General features: G+C 33.4%; 1 protein-coding gene across 4 annotated transcripts in view; it reads right to left on the bottom strand.

The window, feature by feature from the left end:
• Nucleotides 1-3,948: 3,948 nt before the first annotated feature.
• ABCD2 (ATP binding cassette subfamily D member 2) overlaps nt 3,949-16,888 on the bottom strand; it is an 80,866-nt gene continuing 67,926 nt past the window's right edge. For 3 of the 4 annotated variants that reach the window (XM_061205398.1, XM_061205399.1, XM_061205401.1), the window contains 2 exons: nt 13,725-13,850; nt 3,949-4,168 (listed from right to left, as the gene is read on the bottom strand). In XM_061205398.1, coding sequence (XP_061061381.1) covers nt 3,949-4,168; nt 13,725-13,850 — 346 coding nt within the window. The remainder of the gene's footprint in view (nt 4,169-13,724; nt 13,851-16,888) is intronic. The other variant, XM_061205400.1, reaches the window with a different exon arrangement.

Here is a 16,888-nt window from a genome sequence, read left to right as displayed (position 1 = left end):
AATGAAGGTACTCATTTTCCTAATTTTCAGTGGACTGTAAGCTTCTTGGGAGAGGGACCATATTTTATTCATTCCTAGAACATAGCACAGTGTCTGGCATAAGTTGGTACTTAATAAATAAATGTGTTGAATTAATAAAGAAAATAAATATTTAAACAACTATTTGGTGACTACTGTGCACAGTACTTGACAAAATTGTGCATGATACAACTTGTAACTGAGGTGTATGTAGACACCCAACAGAATCATTTAAAATATAGAAAGAGGATATTTTCTATCACTGGAATAATCTGTAATTCCTTTGATTAATCAAGTTTTTTTCATGATGATTTAGGAACTCACAAGTAATGCTGAGCTCAAATAACTGCATACTGGATGAAGACTATATTATAATGTATTCACACCATAACCACATTGTAGCTTAGTCACATAGTGATTTTTACCATTAAGGACATTTTTCTCATTTGCTTTCATTAATACAACTACTACTCAACCCCTGCTTATAAGTATAGATAATTGGTTTTGAAAATTTCACAATAAAAACCGTAAAGCCGTTTTGTACTTGGTAATCAGGAAAGGCACCAGCAATGAAGAAGGGATGCTTTTAATAAAAATATTTTATACATCCACCTGAAAGTTCTCATGTGGCAAACATTACAACTCTTAATCTTACCTAAACGTGAATCATCAGACCTGTAAATACTGTGGGTTATGTGAAAGTACTTTACACTTCTAAATGAAAATAATTTTGCCCATAAAGTAGTTATATCAAAGACATCTCTTTTAATCGATAGTTTAATAACCATTACGATTTTATGCATATCTCAGAAGTGTGTAACATTCTCTGGATTGGTGTTCCAATGTGTAACAAATTTTTCTAGGCTTATGGAATCAAAAAACTATTCCAAACAGGTTTTAATAAGCTAAAACTATTGCCAAATATGAAATTATATTTGGAATCAAAGTCTCAAAAAAACCTAACATGTTCATTTATACCTTTACTGGAAGAACAAAATTTGACACAAAAACTAAATTACTATCAAGGGAAAACCATTCCCATTGGAAACAAATGTAAACTCGAGTTGAATTTCAAGATATATCATTCTCCTTGAGATTAATGGAGAAAGATTTTTACACATTATCTTGTCGACAAGAATGCACACTATTTTAGACTCATGCTTGGCATAACATTATATGCTGTAGAAATGTAATGCAACATTTTCATAGAATGCAACTTATTTTCCAAGTTTATAAGTTAACCAAAAAAAGCACATTTAAAAATCGAGCTGTATAAACTTACAGCTTTTTTTGACCAAAACAAAACAAACGGAAGTCAAAATAATTGGGGCAAATAGATAACATGGTAAAACTTGTTTGAAAATTGAAATATTCTTTCTTTTTCCTTTCCTCATCTATATTCAAAGATGGCTACTTCATTTCTCAATCTTGTTCACATTTTTCACAAAATATAACTATAAAAATAGTAAAATATGGTATACTCATTGGACAATTTTATAAACAGTTAAATGAAACATAAATACAAATTCAAATTAAAGATTTTTTTCCCCTGCAAGTTAGAGGATATTGGTCATGGAAGAAAATTCAGAAAAAAAAAAAAAAAACAGGCACAAAAAAGCACATGCAAAACATGTTTCTCTTAGAACTTTAACATTTAAACTGCAGTGTGTATAGCTTTTAATACAGAATTTTAAACATCCTTGAATCCTGTACATTATAAATAATGAGTTCTTTACTTCAGCCAGTTGGTAGGATATATTAAATAAGGGCTAATTAAAAATCTAATATTTGTTTTGGCATTCTTTTCAAAGTTTCAAAACACAATATATTGGTTCCTAAATGCTTTACTTTTCAAATTAAGGCATAAAAATTATGTACATATTTCAAATGAGGACTTTTCATTTTCTTCTTATACCTTTAAAAATTAACTTAAGCTACTTGCCCCAGAATTTTCCCTACAGCCGTATAAACTGAATAACTGCTAATATAGAACTTAGATTAATGAATAATTTTTATCAAGTTTAAGTTTTGGTTCCATGCATTTTTTTTTTAAACCTTTGATGTCTGCCTCACTTTTCTAATAGGAAGTAGTAGTAACTGACAAATGAATAAATGAATAGCTAATGATACTAACAGAAAAACTTAGATGTACTGGTTTTGATTTTATATTACATTCCTTCACATAAGGTGGTTACATTTATTGATAATTTAAAATGTCTTAGCATGGAAGAATTGAAAATATGAAAATGTCATGATTCTATTACATGTTCTATTACAGGCATCATGAATGACATCCAGGTACTCTATCAGTTGAAAAAGTCTGAGAATCACTGACTTAGCATCTATTATGGCTGTGTCTAAATATGCAAATAAAATCCTAAACCACTAATAACAGCATTCCCATTTTCCCTGGCCTATCAACATGGTGGCATAGGCAGTAGGAGATTAAAATGGTAGTCCTGGTTTTCATACTTCCAACTCCAAGGCAATTGAATATATAAGATTTATTTCATATGACTATTCCATACAGATTCTTTCTCATTATGTTCAATAAATATTAAATTGATTTATAACACAATTCCTCTTCTGAATGCTGGCTGTAGGGGTACATTAATATTGCGTATGAGTGCATAGCTGCTGAAAGATTTGCTAACTTTCCTGCCCTATTTTAAACCACAGATCAATAACCTTTCCATTTTGTACTTAAATTTCCATACCTTGTAAACAATAATCAATAACAATAACACTAACATTACTAAATTTATTCTCTTTTCAACATCTCATCTAACTTTTATTGCTATTATAGCCCAGCTGAATTTCAAGGATAATACTGAAAATAGCACTGAACCAGGGAAACAGGGGAAATTCATTTGACCCCTGGATCTGCCCCTAAATAAACTGCATGATTAGGGCAAATGTGAGTGGCAATTTTCCCAAAAGCAAACTAGGAAAAAAAAATATTTGCTTCAAAAGTTTGCCCCAGGATTAAAATTAATTGATGTAAGTGAGGATTGTAAATTATAAAGTACTATTCCAATGTATGTTATTACTACTATGATTTTGAAAATCCCTCTATTCTATTATAGCACTGCTATTTTCAAAATGTGGTGGACTCTTCCTTTGGGGACAAAAACAAGCTAAGTATTTCTGGACAGAATTTGCAATAAATAATCCTTCCAAGTAAAGTAACAGGCTGAGACAAACATTGTTTGGATACTCCTTTTCTGTATTGGCAATTCTCTTTTTAAAATGAAAGTTTATTAACAAATATGTAAGATTCTCATTAAAATGAATTTATGTGCCCACGAGATGCTCAAAATCTAAAATTAAAAATAGGATATTTTATACATATAAAAGAAGTATAGCCATGCTTTTTTCTTTCAACCACTGCCATTAAAAGAATTTCTTTCGCATTGAAATTATTTATCAAACTGTTAGCGGTTTTGTACACAGGTTTTAGTTGACCACTAGCAATAAAGGAACATGAATTCTAGCTGTTAAATCTAAAAACCATAAATGGACAGAAATGTTACTCAAACTTCTAATTTTCTGCACCTTGTTTCAACCCAAACACTGCTCTTAAGTTGTCCATTCTCAAAATATGTCCCATGTTTGTTAAGAATTTCAAACACAACACATACACATCAGCAAATCTAGTATTCATCATGAATTTACCTAGAAAATCCTGTTTTACATGTGAATTAGGCTTTCACTAGGAATTAGTATAAGTCATAATGACTAATCTTACATAATGCATTTGTTTATTTTCTTCTGAAAAGTCAGATCTTATATTTCCTTGATGCTAAAATCTTATAAAACATTTCTTGCTGTCTTTTTTTCCTCTGTGCTTAGCTTAACACAATGCATGCCCTATAACAGTGTCTCTGAGCCTTTAACTAAAAATTAACTTTTAAAACATGTCAAAATAAATTAGGATGTCTCATCTTCATTTTTTATTGTTTTCAGCACCGAGTCTTCTCCCAAAATTTTACATAGTTCATTGAGTCTCTGCTGCATTTTGGGAATTCCAGCTAGCTGAGATTCTAGCTTTTGTTTTTCTTCACTTAGTGTTAAACGAATAGCAGTGTCCAATTGTTCAAAGCGCCAACCTCCTTCACCATCAAACTGTAATAAATGAGTGTGGTATTTCCTGCATAATCAAAATGAAATAATATTATTAGCAATAATTACAAAAAGCCATTTTAGTTATAGATTTATCATTCTAATTGATATCCAAAGGCAAATTTTAAGTAAGGTGCCTATTTTACATTTGATTTTCAAGAATCCCTCAAGAGGTAAAGTATTGTGATTTTATTTTACTCCAAAAGTCATTAGTCTAGCCTCTAGGAAATTCTATTGCTTGTATTAAATTTATTTTATATTCTGAATATACATGAATTACAAAGGAAGACATACTGTTGCATCTATTTATATTCATAGCCCAGTATGAATAAATATCAAAGCATACTTAGAATGGGAATAAGGAAAGGAAGCAGAGGGAAGAAAGTAAAAATTTTAAAGGCTATTAAAAAAATAACTAAGAAAAATAAAGGAAATACAATACCAATTCATTAGTACACTATCCTTTGGGAATGAGTTAGTCAACATAAGTAAAAATTTCTCAAAAATTAAAGTTTTAAAACATTAAAAAAAAATGAACTGATAGAAATCTTCAGCTATCAATACTTCCATGCTTTCAAATAATTTAATCTCTTTTCTCATGGCTCAAGTTCATAATTAGGAACTTCAGAGAGGCATGGAGATGACTTTATTGATGAGACAGAAGGTAATTCACCTTCTCTTAAATGAAGGCTAAGGACACCAATCTCTGGGAATTGTGGGGTGTGTGTAAAGAGGGTAATCTGGCAGAGCTGTCCTTGCATGGCTGAGCCACTGCATTTTGTCACTATGCTGAAGAGGCACATGTTCTTATGTGTCCTCAGTTTTTGTCTTTCTCTTACAGTTTTTCTCACTTCTTGCTCTTTTTTAAGTTGTCATCAGTCATTATTTACTATGATCAGTGGCGGTATATCAAGTAGCTTTTACCTCCATTTTTAAACTGAGATATGATTCATATACCATAAATTCATCCTTTTAAAATGTAAAATTCAATGATTTTTGGTATATTTACAAGCTCATGCAACCATCAGCACTATCCAATTCCAGAATATTTTCTTCACCCCAAAAAGAAACCTCATACACATTAGCAGTCCCTCCCAACTTCTCCTTCTGCTCAGCCCCTGCCAACCACCAATCTCCTTTATGTCTCCATGGATTTTTCTGTTCTGGACATTTCATATATATGGACTCATACAAAATGTGGCTTTTTGTGACTGACTTCTTCCACCCAACAAAATGATTTCAAAGTTCATCTAGTTGTAGTGTTAGTACTTAATTCATTTTTATGGCTGAATAATATTCCATTGTATTACACATTTTATGCATTCACCAATTGATAGAAATTTGGGTTTCATCCCATTTTGTTTGGATGGTTTTAACATGCTGTAAGATGGGGAAACTAAACTAAGTTAAACTATGTCTAAAAGAGTAAATATCACTCTCAAGCTGAAGGCTGAAGTTCATATGTTTGATAACATATGACAGAGATTAATCTTTTCCATATGCTTTTGAGTAACTATCTTTAGGGTTTTAAGTTTTCCAAAAATTTGACCTCACAATGGGTGGGACCTGACAAAAATTAAATTGAAAACAATGTATTCCTACATCAAGGGAAAAAATTTAAATGTGACAAAAGTGCTATTAAAATATGAGAGCTAAAACAAAAGTAATGGAAAAACAAAAGAAGGATGGTGATATAAGAAAGAGAAATAATAGTAAAAAAAATCATTTTGTTTATTTCATTCTCAACTTCTCTTGGGCTTTCCTAACCTTGGATCTACAACCAGGAGCAATTTTAGAACACAGTAGTTCAGATCTTGAGCAACTTCCATCTTCAATTTATATTGGAGGTTTGGCTCATCACTCTGGTCCTACAACATTATTTGGTTTTTACATGGGGGAAGAAACTGTATAGGTGTTTCATGACCTGATATTCAAAGGTGTGTTCTATATTATGGGCTAAAATAATATTTCAGAGTTTATCTTAGTCAGAGGAATTTAAAAGAAACCACTATTTTAACAGAGGATCATTGGAAATAATCTGCAGACATTCTACACAAATAAGATAAAGCACTGGATAGTGATAATTATAAAATTGTAATTCTATTCAGGAATCAGATAATTTAATAAGCTTCTATAATTTTTGACCTCTTCAGATACTGGTATTGATTTTCATCTTTACAATCAACAATTACCCATTTGCTGTTATGGAGGAAAATATAATACATATTTTTCCTCTTCTGAAATCTTTTCAGGGAAAATAAGAATTTCATGTAGGAAGAAAGGATAATCAGAAATAATAGATTTCTACAACCTAAAATAACTAAACCAGTTCATAAAGCAGAACTAATGCACTTTTCAGTTTACGGGGAAATATACTATGGGTAGCTGCAATTAAAAACATGTTTTTCTTGTTAGAAAGTATAAAATTAGATTTTATTATTTATTTAAAAAATTGTCCACTACCCACCTATTTGAATGGCCAAAATCCAGAATACTGACAACACCAAATGTAAAGCTGTGGACCAATAGGAACTCTCTTTCATTGCTGGTGGTAATGAAAAATGGTAGAGCTACTTTGGAAGACAGTTTTGCAGTTTCTTACAAAACTAAACATACATTTAACAGTATGATCCAGTAACTGAACGCCTTGATATTTACCCAAAGGACTTGAGAGAACTCATGTCCACACAAAAACCTGCATATGAATGTTTATGACAGCTTTATTCATAATTGCTAAAACTTGGAGGCAACCAAATGTCCTTCAGTAGGTGAATGGATAAACAAACTGTGTACATCAAAACAGTGGAATATTATCCAGCACTAAAAAGAAATGAGCTAGCAAGCTGTGAAAAGACATGGAGGAAAATTAAATGACTATCATTACCAAGTTTGAAAAGGCCACATACTGTATGGTTCCAGGTATATGACATTCTGGAAAAGGAAAAACTGTGGAAACATTAAAGATGAGTCGTTTCTAAGTGTTGGAGAGGGAGGGATAAATAAACAGAGCACAGAGGAATTTTAGAGCAGTGAAAATATTCTATATAATACTATAATGATAGATACATGTAATTATAAATTTGTCCAAACCCATAGACTGCATAACACTAAGTGAACCTGAATGTAAATTATGGACTTTGGATGATAATGATGTGTCAGTATAGGTTCATCAATTGTAACAATTATACCACTCTGGTGGGGGATGTTGATAATGGGGGAGGCTATGCATGTGTGGGCAGAGAGTATAGGCGTATTTCTGTTCCTTTCAATTTTTCTGTGAACCTAAAACTAAAAAAAAGTCTTAAAAACAACAATAACAACAACAAAAACCTCTCTGTTCTTAAATTAAGAAAAAAAAAATGGCTGAATATGCTTCCAATGCCTCTTTAGGCTACTTGAATAGGAACTAAATGACAGGAAGGCATAATAAACCCATTGATAGAAGTCAGAAAAACACCAGGACTAAGAGCCAGAAAGGACTCAAGAGTTCTTCTGGCCTGGTTCCACAGTCATATGTCATAACTGTCTTAAACCAGTTCCTGTTGGTTTTATCCAAGGGGAAATCAGAGCAATCACACTCATTGACATGGACTCTACCTCATCCTGGACTAGATCCAGACTGCCTCTGGGGAGACTGGCAAATCAGGGTCCTAACACTCCAGATGCTAATTAATTCTTTAACAACAGAGAGACAAACTACAAAATTCCATAGAAAGGGTCACTTCATGAAATTCTCTATTTTCAGGTAAATTATCTGAGGAAAGAAAAATATGAAAAATCTGAATGTTTAAATAAAGTGTGAAATAGATTATTATCTTCTCTATAGAAGTAGAATTCAGTCAAAGAAGTTTGAACAATTAAAGCCTGATCTGCACGGAATGCTCAGCTTACTCACAATTTTAAAGTAAACATTTCTATAAGGTAAAGGGTCTGGAAAGGCTTCAAAGACCCAAAGGCTTTAACTCAAATAAAGCTTGCTACTTAGTCTAGGTATGAAGTTGTGTATATAATGACAGCTTTGGCATAAATGTGATCAGCCACATGCCAAAAAATGCTCCAGTCAGAGAGAGAGGAAGAATCCTTCCTGTCCCGTGGGAGAGGAGGCCAAAGCATATAGAGTCCATTATATAGTTACTAACATGTCAAAGGAAAAGATTTTGATTTATGAAATAGAAATGCGAATGTAGAGAGTAGAACGTAGTGTGAATGAAAAAGTGTTTTTATGATTTATGCATGAGATACATTTTGAGTTCCTTATAATACGTAGAGCAATATAGTAGAGTATACGGAGTATGATCATAGTAAATTATTTTTCTCATTTTTCTAGCTCTCAGTTTCTTCATTTGTATAATGGGAATAATTAGACTACCTGTACTCTATAGTGTTGTTATTAGGCTTAAATAAAATGAGCCTGGAATAGAATAGGTGCTGAATCTGCATTAGCAACTATTATTATGATGATGAATCAATAAAAGAGTAGGGGAATGATAAAAATGGTATCGTAATTTTTTAAAAAGGGAAAACCCCATTAGGTTTTTTTTTTTTTCTTCTGCCCATTTTTGGATTGGGTTGTTTGTTTTTTTAATATTGAGCTGCATGAGCTGTTTATATATTTTGGAGATTAATCCTTTGTCCATTGATTCGTTTGCAAATTTCTTCTCCCATTCTGAGGGTTGTCTTTTCGTCTTGTTTGTAGTTTCCTTTGGTTTGCAAAAGCTTTTAAGTTTCATTAGGTCCCATTTGTTAATTTTTGTTTTTATTTCCATTACTCTAGGAGGTGGATCAAAAAAGATCTTGCTGTGATTTATGTCAAAGAGCGCTTCCTATGTTTTCCTCTAAGAGTTTTACAGTGTCTGGTCTTACATTTAGGTCTCGAATCCATTTTGAGTTTATTTTTGTGTATGGTGTTAGGGAGTGTTCTAATTTCATTCTTTTACATGTAGCTGTCCAGTTTTCCCAGCACCACTTATTGAAGAGACTGTCTTTTCTCCATTGTATATCCTTGCCTCCTTTGTCATAGATTAGTTGACCATAGGTGCGTGGGTCTATCTCTGGGCTTTCTATCCTGTTCCGTTGATCTGTATTTCTGTATTTCTGCCAGTACCATATTGTCTTGATTACTGTAGCTTTGTAGTATAGTCTGAAGTCAGGGAGTCTGATTCCTCCAGCTCCGTTTTTTCCTCTCAAGACCGTTTTGGCTATTCGGGGTCTTTTGTGTCTCCATACAAATTTTAAGATTTTTTTGTTCTAGTTCTGTAAAAAATGCCATTGGTAATTTGATAGGGATTGCACTGAATCTGTAGATTGCTTTGGATAGTATCATTTTCACAATATTGATTCCTCCAATCCAAGAACATGGTATATCTCTCCATCTGTTTGTATCATCTTTAATTTCTCTCAACCATGTCTTATAGTATTCTGCATACAGGTCTTTTGTCTCCCTAGGTAGGTTTATTCCTGGGTATTTTATTCTTTTTGTTGCAATGGTAAACGGGAGTGTTTCCTTAATTTCTCTTTCAGATTTTTCATCATTAGTGTATAGGAATGCAAGAGATTTCTGTGCATTAATTTCGTATCCTGCTACTTTGCCAAATTCATTGATTAGCTCTAGTAATTTTCTGGTGGCATCTTTAGGATTCTCTATGTATAGTATCATGTCATCTGCAAACAGTGACAGTTTTACTTCTTTTCCAATTTGTATTCCTTTAATTTCTTTTTCTTCTCTGACTGCTGTGGCTAAGACTTCCAAAACTATATTGAAAAGTAATGGTGAGAGCGGACATCCTTGTCTTGTTCCTGATCTTAGTGGAAATGATTTCAGTTTTTCACCATTGAGAATGATGTTTGCTCTGGGTTTGTCATATATGGCCTTTATTATGTTGAGGTAGGTTCCCTCTATGCCCACTTTCTGGAGAGTTTTTATCATAAATGGGTATTGAATTTTGTCAAAAGCTTTTTCTGCATCTATTGAGATAATCATATGGTTTTTCTTCTTCAATTTGTTAATATGGTGTATCACATTGATTGATTTGCATATATTGAAGAATCCTTGCATCCCTGGGATAAATCCCACTTGCTCATGGTGTATGATACTTTTAATGTGTTGTTGGATTCTGTTTGCTAGTATTTTGTTGAGGATTTTTGCATCTCTATTCATCAGTGATATTGGTCTGTAATTTTCTTTTTTTTGTAGTATCTTTGTCTGGTTTTGGAATCAGGGTAATGGTGGCTTCATAGAATGAGTTTGGGAGTGTTCCTTCCTCTGCCTTTTTTTGCAGGAGTTTGAGAAGGATGGGTGTTATCTCTTCTCTAAATGTTTGATAGAATTCACCTATGATGTCATCTGGTCCTGGGCTTTTGTTTGTTGGAAGATTTTTAATCACAGTCTTAATTTCAGTGCTTGTGATTGGTCTGTTCATATTTTCTATTTCTTCCTGGTTCAGTCTTGGAAGCTTATACCTTTCTAAGAATTTGTCTATTTCTTCCAGGTTGTCCATTTTATTGGCATAGAGTTGCTTGTAGTAGTCTCTTCGGATGCTTTGTATTTCTGCAGTGTCAGTTGTAACTTCTCCTTTTTCATTTCTAATTTTATTGATTTGAGTCCTCTCCCTCTTTTTCTTGATGAGTCTGGCTAATGGTTTATCAATTTTGTTTATCTTCTCAAAGCACCAGCTGTTAGTTTTATTGATTTTTGCTATTGTCTTCTTTGTTTCTATCTCATTTATTTCTGCTCTGATCTTTATGATGTCTTTCCTTCTACTAACTTTTGGTTTTGTTTGTTCTTCTTTCTCTAGTTCCTTTAGGTGTAAGGTTAGGTTGTTTATTTGAGATGTTTGTTGTTTCTTGAGGTAGGATTGTATTGCTATAAACTTCCCTCTTAGAATTGCTTTTGCTGCATCTCATAGGTTTTGGATTGTCGTGTTTTCATTGTCATTTGTCTCTAGGTATTTTTTGATTTCCTCTTTGATTTCTTCAGTGATCTCTTGGTTATTTAGTATCGTATTGTTTAGCCTCCGTGTGTTTGTGTTTTTTACGGTTTTTTCCCTGTAATTCATTTCTAATCTCATAGCGTTGTGGTCAGAAAAGATGCTTGATATGATTTCAATTTTCTTAAATTTACTGAGGCTTGATTTGTGACCCAAGATGTGATCTATCCTGGAGAATGTTCGTGCGCACTTGAGAAGAAACTGTAATCTGCTGTTTTGGGATGGTATGTCCTATAAATATCAATTAAATCTATCTGGTCTTTTGTGTCATTTAAAGCTTGTGTTTCCTTATTTCCTGTTTCGATGATCTGTCCATTGGTGTGAGGTGTTAAAGTCCCCCACTATTTTTGTGTTACTGTCGATTTCCTCTTTTAGAGCTGTTAGCAGTTGCCTTATGTATTGAGGTGCTCCTATGTTTGGTGCATATACGTTTATAATTGTTTTATCTTCTTCTTGGATTGATCCCTTGATCATTATATAGTGCCCTTCCTTGTCTCTTGTAACATTCTTTATTTTAAAGTCTATTTTATCTGATATGAGTATTGCTACTCCAGCTTTCTTTTTATTTCCATTTGTATGGAATATCTTTTTCCATCCCCTCCCTTTCAGTCTGTACATGTCCCTAGGTCTGAAGTGGGTCTCTTGTAGACAGCATATATATGGGTCTTGTTTTTGTATCCATTCAGTGAGCCTGTGGCTTTTGGTTGGAGCACTTAATCCATTCATGTTTAAGGTAATTATTGATATGTAAGTTCCTATTACCATTTTCTTAATTGTTTTGGGTTGTTTTTGTAGGTCCTTTTCTTCTCTTGTGTTTCCCACTTAGAGAAGTGCCTTTAGCATTTGTTGTAGAGCTGGTTTGGTGGTGTTGAATTCTCTTAGCTTTTGCTTGTCTGTAAAGCTTTTGATTTCTCCATCAAATCTGAATGAGATCCTTGCTGGGTAGAGTAATCTTGGTTGTAGGTTATTTCCTTTCATCACTTTAAATATGTCAAGCCACTCCCTTCTGGCTTGTAGAGTTTCTGTTGAGAAATCAGCTGTTAAACTTATGGGAGTTCCCCTGTATGTTATTTGTCTTTTTTCCCTTGCTGCTTTCAATACTTTTTCTTTGTCTTTAATTTTTGCCAATTTGATTACTATGTGTCTCAGAGTGTTTCTCCTTGGGTTTATCCTGTATGGGACTCTCTCTGCTTCCTGGACTTGGGTGGCTATTTCCTTTCCCATATTAGGGAAGTTTTCGACTATAATATCTTCAAATACTTTCTCGGGTCCTTTCTCTCTCTCTTCTCCTTCTGGGACCCCTATAATGCGAATATTGTTGCGTTTAATGTTGTCCCAGAGGCCTCAGGCTGTCTTCATTTCTTTTCACTCTTTTTTCTTTATTCTGTTCTGCAGCAGTGAATTGCACCATTCTGTCTTCCAGGTCACTTATCCGTTCTTCTGCCTCAGTTATTCTGCTATTGATTCCTTCTAGTGTATTTTTTATTTCAGTTATTGTACTGTTCATCTCTGTTTGTTTGTTCTTTAATTCTTCTAGGTCTTTGTTAAACATTTCCTGCATCTTCTCGATCTTTGCCTCCATTCTTTTTCCGAGGTCCTGGATCATCTTCACTATCATTATTTTGAATTCTTTTTCTGGAAGGTTGCCTATCTCCACTTCATTTAGTTGTTTTTCTGGGGTTTTTTCTTGTTCCTTCATCTGGTACATAGCCCTCTGCTTTTTCATCTTGTCTCTCTGTCTGTGAACGTGGTTTTTGTTCCACAGGCTGCAGGATTGTAGTTCTTCTTGCTTCTGCTGTCTGCCCTCTGGTGGATGAGGCTATCTAAGAGGCTTGTGCAAGTTTCCTGATGGGAGGGCCCATTAGGTTTTATGAAATATTATTTATAAAACATTTTTGTTCATTTTTCCTTAAAACAAAGCAAAAAAAAAAAAAGCTTTTTCTTTCCTGTGCTTTCTCCAACTTAATCATATGGAGGGATATCAAGTTGTGATATTTTTTTTTCCTGGATTTTTAAAAAAGAACTAAAAAGATGATGTAAATTATATAAATATATTCTTTCCCAGTGTATGCTATGGAATAATGACTGTTTCAGTTTAAAAAAATCACTGGAGTTTTCTACTTCTTTTCAGAATTATTGGAATGTGATGATAATTTTTAAAAAATTCATTGTTATAATGTTAGGTTTGGGGTACCTTTTGTTCTTCCATTACTGTTATATTAGTTCTCATATTTTAATAGCAGTATTTTCACATTTCATTTTTTCCCTTGACATAGAAATACATTGTTTTCAATTTAATTTTGGTCAGGTCCTACCCATTGGGCAGTCAAATTTTTGGAAACCTTAAAACCCTAAAGATAGTTACTCAAAAGTATACAGAAAGATCACTAATCTCTGCCATATGCTATCAAATATATGAACTTCATCCTTTAGCTTCAGAGTGATTTTACTCTTTTAGGCATAGTTTAACGTTAACAGAAATACAGGCAGAAAATAACTGATATGTCTTATGCTCTATAGTAAAAAGTTTGGCAAAGTTATTCTTTCAGAAATATAAAGAAAAATCATCTATCATAAATGAGCATTGGAAACACTTACCAAAGAGAAGGCCTGTGTGTTATAGAAAGTAAGGAAATTCCAGTCCCTTTCGCAGCCTGGAATATCTTTCCTTCAACATCAATGCTGACAGCGCTGGTGCATTCATCCAGCAATGCATATTTTGGTCTTAAAAATAAGCACAAATACATTAAAATTTTTCATTTTGAATTATAATTCTTTCTTTGGGTAATATGAGCTGCAATGTTAACAATTTTAAAGGAGCAAAAGAGAATAATGACAATATTAAAGGTGATAAATAATAAAGCAAAAAAGCAGTCATTACCCTTCTTTGGACTAGAATTTCATATTCTTCTTAGATTTTACTTTTTAAATTAATTTTTATTGGAGTATAGTTGCTTTACAATGTTGTGTTAGTTTCTGCTGTACAGCAAAGTGAATCAGCCATATGTATATATATATATCTCCTCTTTTTTGGATCTCCTTCCCATTTAGGTCACCACAGAGCACTGAGCAGAGTTTCTTGAGCTATACAGTAGGTTCTCATTAGTTATCTATTTTATACGTAGTATCAATAATGTATATATGTCAATCCCAATCTCCCAATTTATCCCATCCCCCTTTTCCCCCTTGGTGTCCATATATTTGTTCTCTACATCTCTTCTTAGATTTTAAAATAGATTTTTTAATACCTGCTCATAATACAATATGCTTTATTGCAGATGGGTGAATCATGAATATGAGGCAGAGGAAAAATGAGACAGCTTACTGAATGCACTTTCCTGCAGCACGCAGGTTCATTCTTGGTGACAAGGTTCTGACTAATTAACACAAAAAATACATTACACATAGTAGCTAACTATCAAACAGGTCACAACCCTGTTGGCAAACATTTATTGAGAAGATAATTTTATCAACAATGTGAGTACCTAATCACAATTAATGGAATTTCATTGATCCAAGACCCTGCAAAAGTAAGTATGCTTAATCTGACAAATTTAGAGTAGGCATTTAACCTAGTAACTTTGAGACCATTTTCTTAAGGAAAAAAATCAGTAAATAGTTTTCTGATTGTACTCAACAATTTATTTTCCTAGCTCAATTTTTACTCTGGAAATGACTGTCTACTACTATCAGAGGCACCTACCATTTGCCACCATTTCCTTCTGATAACTCTCTCCCTTTCATTTTCACCCCACAGGTCTTTATCTTTTTTTCCCTTTCTCTGTCTTCTTTCAAGCCTGTCTGGACTTATTTGGTACTCAGTAGCATGACTTAGTTTTGTTAATGGGACCAAAGGTCAACTCATGCACTGTCATTTATTGTTTATTTCAGGGTTGAAAATCAGTACCAAGTATTTACCAGGACAACTTCGTCTGAAGAAATTCTGATATTTTAGAATAAATGACAATGAAAGTCCAGGACCAGATGGCTTCACAGGAGAATTCTACCAAACATACAAAGAAGAACTTACACTGATCCATCCCAAACTCTTCCAAAAAGTTGAAGAGGAGAGAACACTCCCAAAGACATTCTAACGAAGCCACCATCACCGTGATACCAAAAGCAGACAAAGACACCACCAAAAAAGAAAATTACAGGCCAACAACTTTGGTGAATGTAGACACAAAAATTCTCAAAAAAGTTAGCAAACCAAATCCAACAATACATAAAAAAGATCATACACCACAACCAAGTGGGATTCATTCCAAGTTCACAAGGATGGTTCAACATAAGCAAATCAATCAATGAGATACACCACATCAGCAAAAGAAAAGATAAAACCACATGATCATCTTGAAAAATGCAGAAAAAGCATTTGACAAAATTCAACATCCATTCATGATAAAAACTCTTACCACAGTGGGTAAAGAGGGAACATATCTCCACATAATAGAAGCTATTTATGACAAACCCACAGCCAATATAATACTCAATAGAACAGTGAAAACCTGAAAGCCTTCCCACGAAAATCTGGAACAAGATAAGGATGCCCACTCTCCCTCTTCTATTCAATATAGTATTGGAAATCCTAGCCATAGCAAGCAGGCAAGAAAAAGAAATAAAAGGTATCCAAATTGGAAGAGAAGAACTGAAATGAATTCAGCAAGGTAGCAGATTACAAGATTAATATACAGAAATGGGTTGTATTTTTTACACTAACAATGAAATATCAGAAAGGGAATGCAAACAAACAATCCCTTTCAAAATCACATCAAAAAATAAAATAAAATACTCAGGAATAAACTTCACCAGGAGGTGAAAGACTTATATGCTGAGAACTACAAAACATTAATAAAGGAAATTGAAGATAATTCAAAGAAATGGAAAGGTATCCCACGTTCTTGGATTGGAAGAATTAATACTGTTAAAATGGCCATAGTACCCAAAGCAATCTACAGATTTAATGTGATCCCTAACAAATTACCCATGACATTTTTCACAGAACTAGATCAAATAATTCTAAAATTTATATGGAACCATGGAAGACCCAGAATTGCCAAACAATCCTGAGGAAGAAGAACAGAGCAGGAGGCATAACCCTCCCAGACTTCAGACAATATTACAAAGCTACGGTAATCAAAACAATGTGGTATTGGCACAAAAACAGACATATGGATCAATGGAACAGAGAGCCCAGAAATAAACCCACATGCCTATGGACAATTAATCTTTGACAAAGGAGGCAAGAATACACAATGGGGAAAAGACAATCTCTTCAGCAAGTGGTATTGGGAAAGTTGGACAGCTGCATGTAAATAAATGAAGTTAGAACACACCCTCACACCATACACAAAAATAAACTCAAAATGGCTTAAAAACTTAAATATAAGGCAAGACACCATAAAACTCCTAAAAGAGAACGCAGGCAAAACATTCTCTGACATAAATCGTACCAATGTTTTCTTAGGTCAATGTCCCAAGGCAATAGAAATAAAAGCAAAAATAAACAAATGGGACCTAATCAAACTTGTAAGCTTTTGCACAGCAAAGGAAACCATAAGCAAAACGAAAAGACAACCTATAGACTGGGAGAAACTATTTGAAAATGATGTGACTGACAAGGGCTTAATTTGCAAAATATACAAACAGCTCCTACAATTCAATAACAGCAACAATAAAAAAAAAACCCAATTGAAAAATGGGCAGAAGACCTACATAGACAATTCTCCAAATAAAACACACATATAGCCAAAAGGCACATG

This window comes from Eubalaena glacialis, chromosome 11 (genome assembly GCF_028564815.1).
Source record: "Eubalaena glacialis isolate mEubGla1 chromosome 11, mEubGla1.1.hap2.+ XY, whole genome shotgun sequence".
NCBI lineage: Eukaryota > Metazoa > Chordata > Mammalia > Artiodactyla > Balaenidae > Eubalaena > Eubalaena glacialis.
The sequence above is the reverse complement of the archived record's forward strand: the minus strand, read 5'-3'. Positions and strand labels throughout refer to the sequence as shown.